Source organism: Oryzias latipes, chromosome 22 (genome assembly GCF_053564925.1).
Source record: "Oryzias latipes strain Hd-rR chromosome 22, Olatipes_Hd-rR_3.1".
Taxonomy (NCBI): domain Eukaryota; kingdom Metazoa; phylum Chordata; class Actinopteri; order Beloniformes; family Adrianichthyidae; genus Oryzias; species Oryzias latipes.
This window is the reverse complement of record NC_136258.1, coordinates 22,390,410-22,393,129: the sequence shown is the minus strand read 5'-3', so window position 1 is coordinate 22,393,129 and position 2,720 is coordinate 22,390,410. Positions and strand designations below refer to the sequence as shown.

The window sequence follows — 2,720 nt, the reverse complement described above, 5'->3', positions numbered from 1 at the left end:
TTAACTTTTGTCGTAAAGGAGTATAAACATAACAGATGTATATATTGAGATATTTTAAGCTTTGTTGCTCCTCTTCTTATTGACAGTTTATTTGATTTAAAATAAATTGTTAAATTGCAATAATAATAGTATTTTCTAACTAAAGGTGCAGAGAAGGTAACCCTTGTCCTATCCTAGGCACTTTAACATTGGGAGTTGGGTCATCTAGACCCACTAGACAGTGCGCTGAACCTTTTTTCTTCAATGATTTGTGAACTTCACTGGTGTCCATGGATTACATGAAATCTTTCCACCTTTATCCACCTTTGTCATGGTAGGGAGAACACGTCAATGTAAGGATTGGGTCACCTATGATATCACAAGGGTTAAATGAATAACAAAAACTGTCATTCAGGATAAAAAATTTAGTTTTTTTTTTTAATCAAATTCCTTTTTGTGGACAGCTGTGAGAATTTTTGAATTGTCTGAATAATTTGGCTCCAAAATTCAACAGTTTTTTGTTGTTTTTTTGGGGTAATAGTTGTGATTCTTGAGGCAGAGTTTCAAAAGCTTTGCGCAAATATTGATGGTCAGGTCAACGTATTCCTTTGCCAGTCCAGACAGAGGTTAAAGCGGGTCAGCTGACACAGACGAAGCTCCAGCTGTCCACCAGAATACATTACAACTCTGGCATTTTCTGACAAAATTGTGAAACTTTTCTACATCACAATTCCCTATCCGAGTTCTTCATCAACTCCTGAGAGACAGGGCAGTATTTGAGGACACAGGCACATTTAAATCAAATTTAGCAACTTGCAAATTAGTTCTCCAGTTTCTCCCGTGTCTTTGTGTTGCTGACCATTCACACAACTTGGCAGCACAAGTACACCCTTTTTTGAGAAGAATGGCCACTTGTACTCATGGAGGCAAAGTAACTTCAGAAAATCCATTTAAAAAAAAAAAGACGTTTAGTGTGAATAAAAGCAACAAAAAGCTGGACAAATGTTTGACTATTTAGAGACTTTAAACGAGTCACCTTATAGCTGCAAATTGGATTGATGTAAACTGCCCACATTTCTCATTCTGTCCCGTCTCATCAACATCGGCTCATCGCGCCAGCGGAAGCATTCAGTCAGGGTTGGTCCATTCACCATCGACTGATGCCTCTACGTAATGACGCCACAACTTAAAGCGGATTATCCCGCAGGGGGTGACATCAGCACCCTCGCCTCCCCTCAATCTCCTCATCGTCTCAGACCATCTGGAGGTTACTACAGGACACTCCTCCCAGATAGGTTCACTGACTGCCACTGTTGCTGCACCGCCATGCACCCTGCAGCTGCCACCTGGAACCGACCCATCACAGGGACAGCACTGTTCCCACGGCTGGGGCCGCACAGGCCACGTCACTGCAAACACTGTTGCAAAGGAAAAATGTGGAGCTCAAGTCGAGAAAAGCTGCTGTTGCTCAAGAAAAAAAATGAAACAACTTTGGGAAATGCAGTTAAGCAATTTATTGTCCTTCACATTTAGCACACAAGTGAAGTTCTTACAAAAAAGGTTGGCTCATGTCACAACACAAAGTTTGAATTCTTCTGCAAAAACTGCAACAGTACAGGAGCAATTTCTTCAAATGAGGACGGTTGTGTTTAGGCTTTCTCATATGTGCGAACCGCAGTGACTCCATCAAAGTTTAATGTCTGAAAGTATAGAAAGAACAAGGATTCAAAGCATCCAATTCATCTATTGGGGTCATGTCAAATTCTGAATTGAATAGAAAAGTGTTGTTGTGTCTCACCATCACCATCTTCCCATCTTTTATTTCTCTCACAAATGTGGTCTCCTTGCCATCCCACTTCTGTGTGTGCACAAATTTGTCTCCATCCATGGTGAAAGTGGACTGCAGGAGAAAACAAGGTCACAGCTGGACCAGGCACATATTGGAGCATCAGCTTCATCATGCAGCTTACTTTAACATGACGGTCATCAGGTGTTGTCTCATCAAACTCCTCTCCCAGTTTGGCAGACAGCTCGGTGTTTCTGAAGGTGCTCTGGGTCTTCACCACCACCTTATCTCCATCCTGGCTGATCACTATTGTGGGTTTGGTGACGTTGCCCACTTGTCTTGTGGCAAAACCAACACCTGTCAAAATAAACATGATAATGTGCAACAATTGCTATTGTTCCCAATTAAAAATATGATTATTTTTTAAATTTAAAAAAAAAGATACATTTACTTACCAAGTGCTTTCATATATTCATCAAAGTTCTGGCTGTCCACCAGCTTCCACGTAGCGCAGAAAGAATCCACCATCCTTGCAGAATTTAGCGGTCCAGGTTGGGTCAAGCTGCCACACTGAATCTCCTCGAGCTGGAAACTGCAGCTGCTGAGGCGCGCGCGCCTGCCAAATATGGTGCGCGGGGGCGGGGACGCGAGAGCTCATTAGACGCTCCAGAAACGAGCGTGAGCTGTGATTGGTCACAGCCAAACACGCTATAAATCCAAATGTAATATTCGAATTTTTACACATGCATACACTTTTGGCAAATTCATATCGTTTTTATCTGGTCTATTCATGAGTGAGGATCTTAGTTTACTCAATTTTGCTGCCCGAAAATTAAGGTGTTTTAACATTGTTTGGAATATTTAGTCAAACATTATTGTCAATGCCAAATGTCATAGCAACCCACAGAGCAAACAGATTCCCAGAAAACCTTCAAAATTCTGCTCTAATTTCCCA

The 2,720-nt window shown here is 41.6% G+C and overlaps 1 protein-coding gene across 1 annotated transcript; it reads right to left on the bottom strand.

Annotated features, from left to right (window-relative positions):
- Nucleotides 1-1,478: 1,478 nt before the first annotated feature.
- On the bottom strand, nt 1,479-2,390 carry LOC101157499 (fatty acid-binding protein, brain). Its single transcript, XM_004082208.5, has 4 exons — nt 2,221-2,390; nt 1,950-2,122; nt 1,778-1,879; nt 1,479-1,679 (listed from the first exon to the last, which is right to left on the bottom strand). Exons 1-4 carry the CDS (start codon nt 2,291-2,293, stop codon nt 1,629-1,631), a joined length of 399 nt encoding a protein of 132 aa, XP_004082256.1. The 5' UTR covers nt 2,294-2,390; the 3' UTR covers nt 1,479-1,628.
- Nucleotides 2,391-2,720: the final 330 nt, after the last annotated feature.

Bases quoted from the DNA above. Each gene is read 5' to 3' on its own strand.
- LOC101157499 (XM_004082208.5), bottom strand. From the start codon at position 2,293: ATGGTGGATTCTTTCTGCGCTACGTGGAAGCTGGTGGACAGCCAGAAC. The intron at 2,123-2,220 runs GTAAGTAAATGT...TTATTTTGACAG, and splicing joins TGAATATATGAAAGCACTTG to GTGTTGGTTTTGCCACAAGA. The intron at 1,880-1,949 runs GTAAGCTGCATG...TTTCTCCTGCAG, and splicing joins CTGATGACCGTCATGTTAAA to TCCACTTTCACCATGGATGG.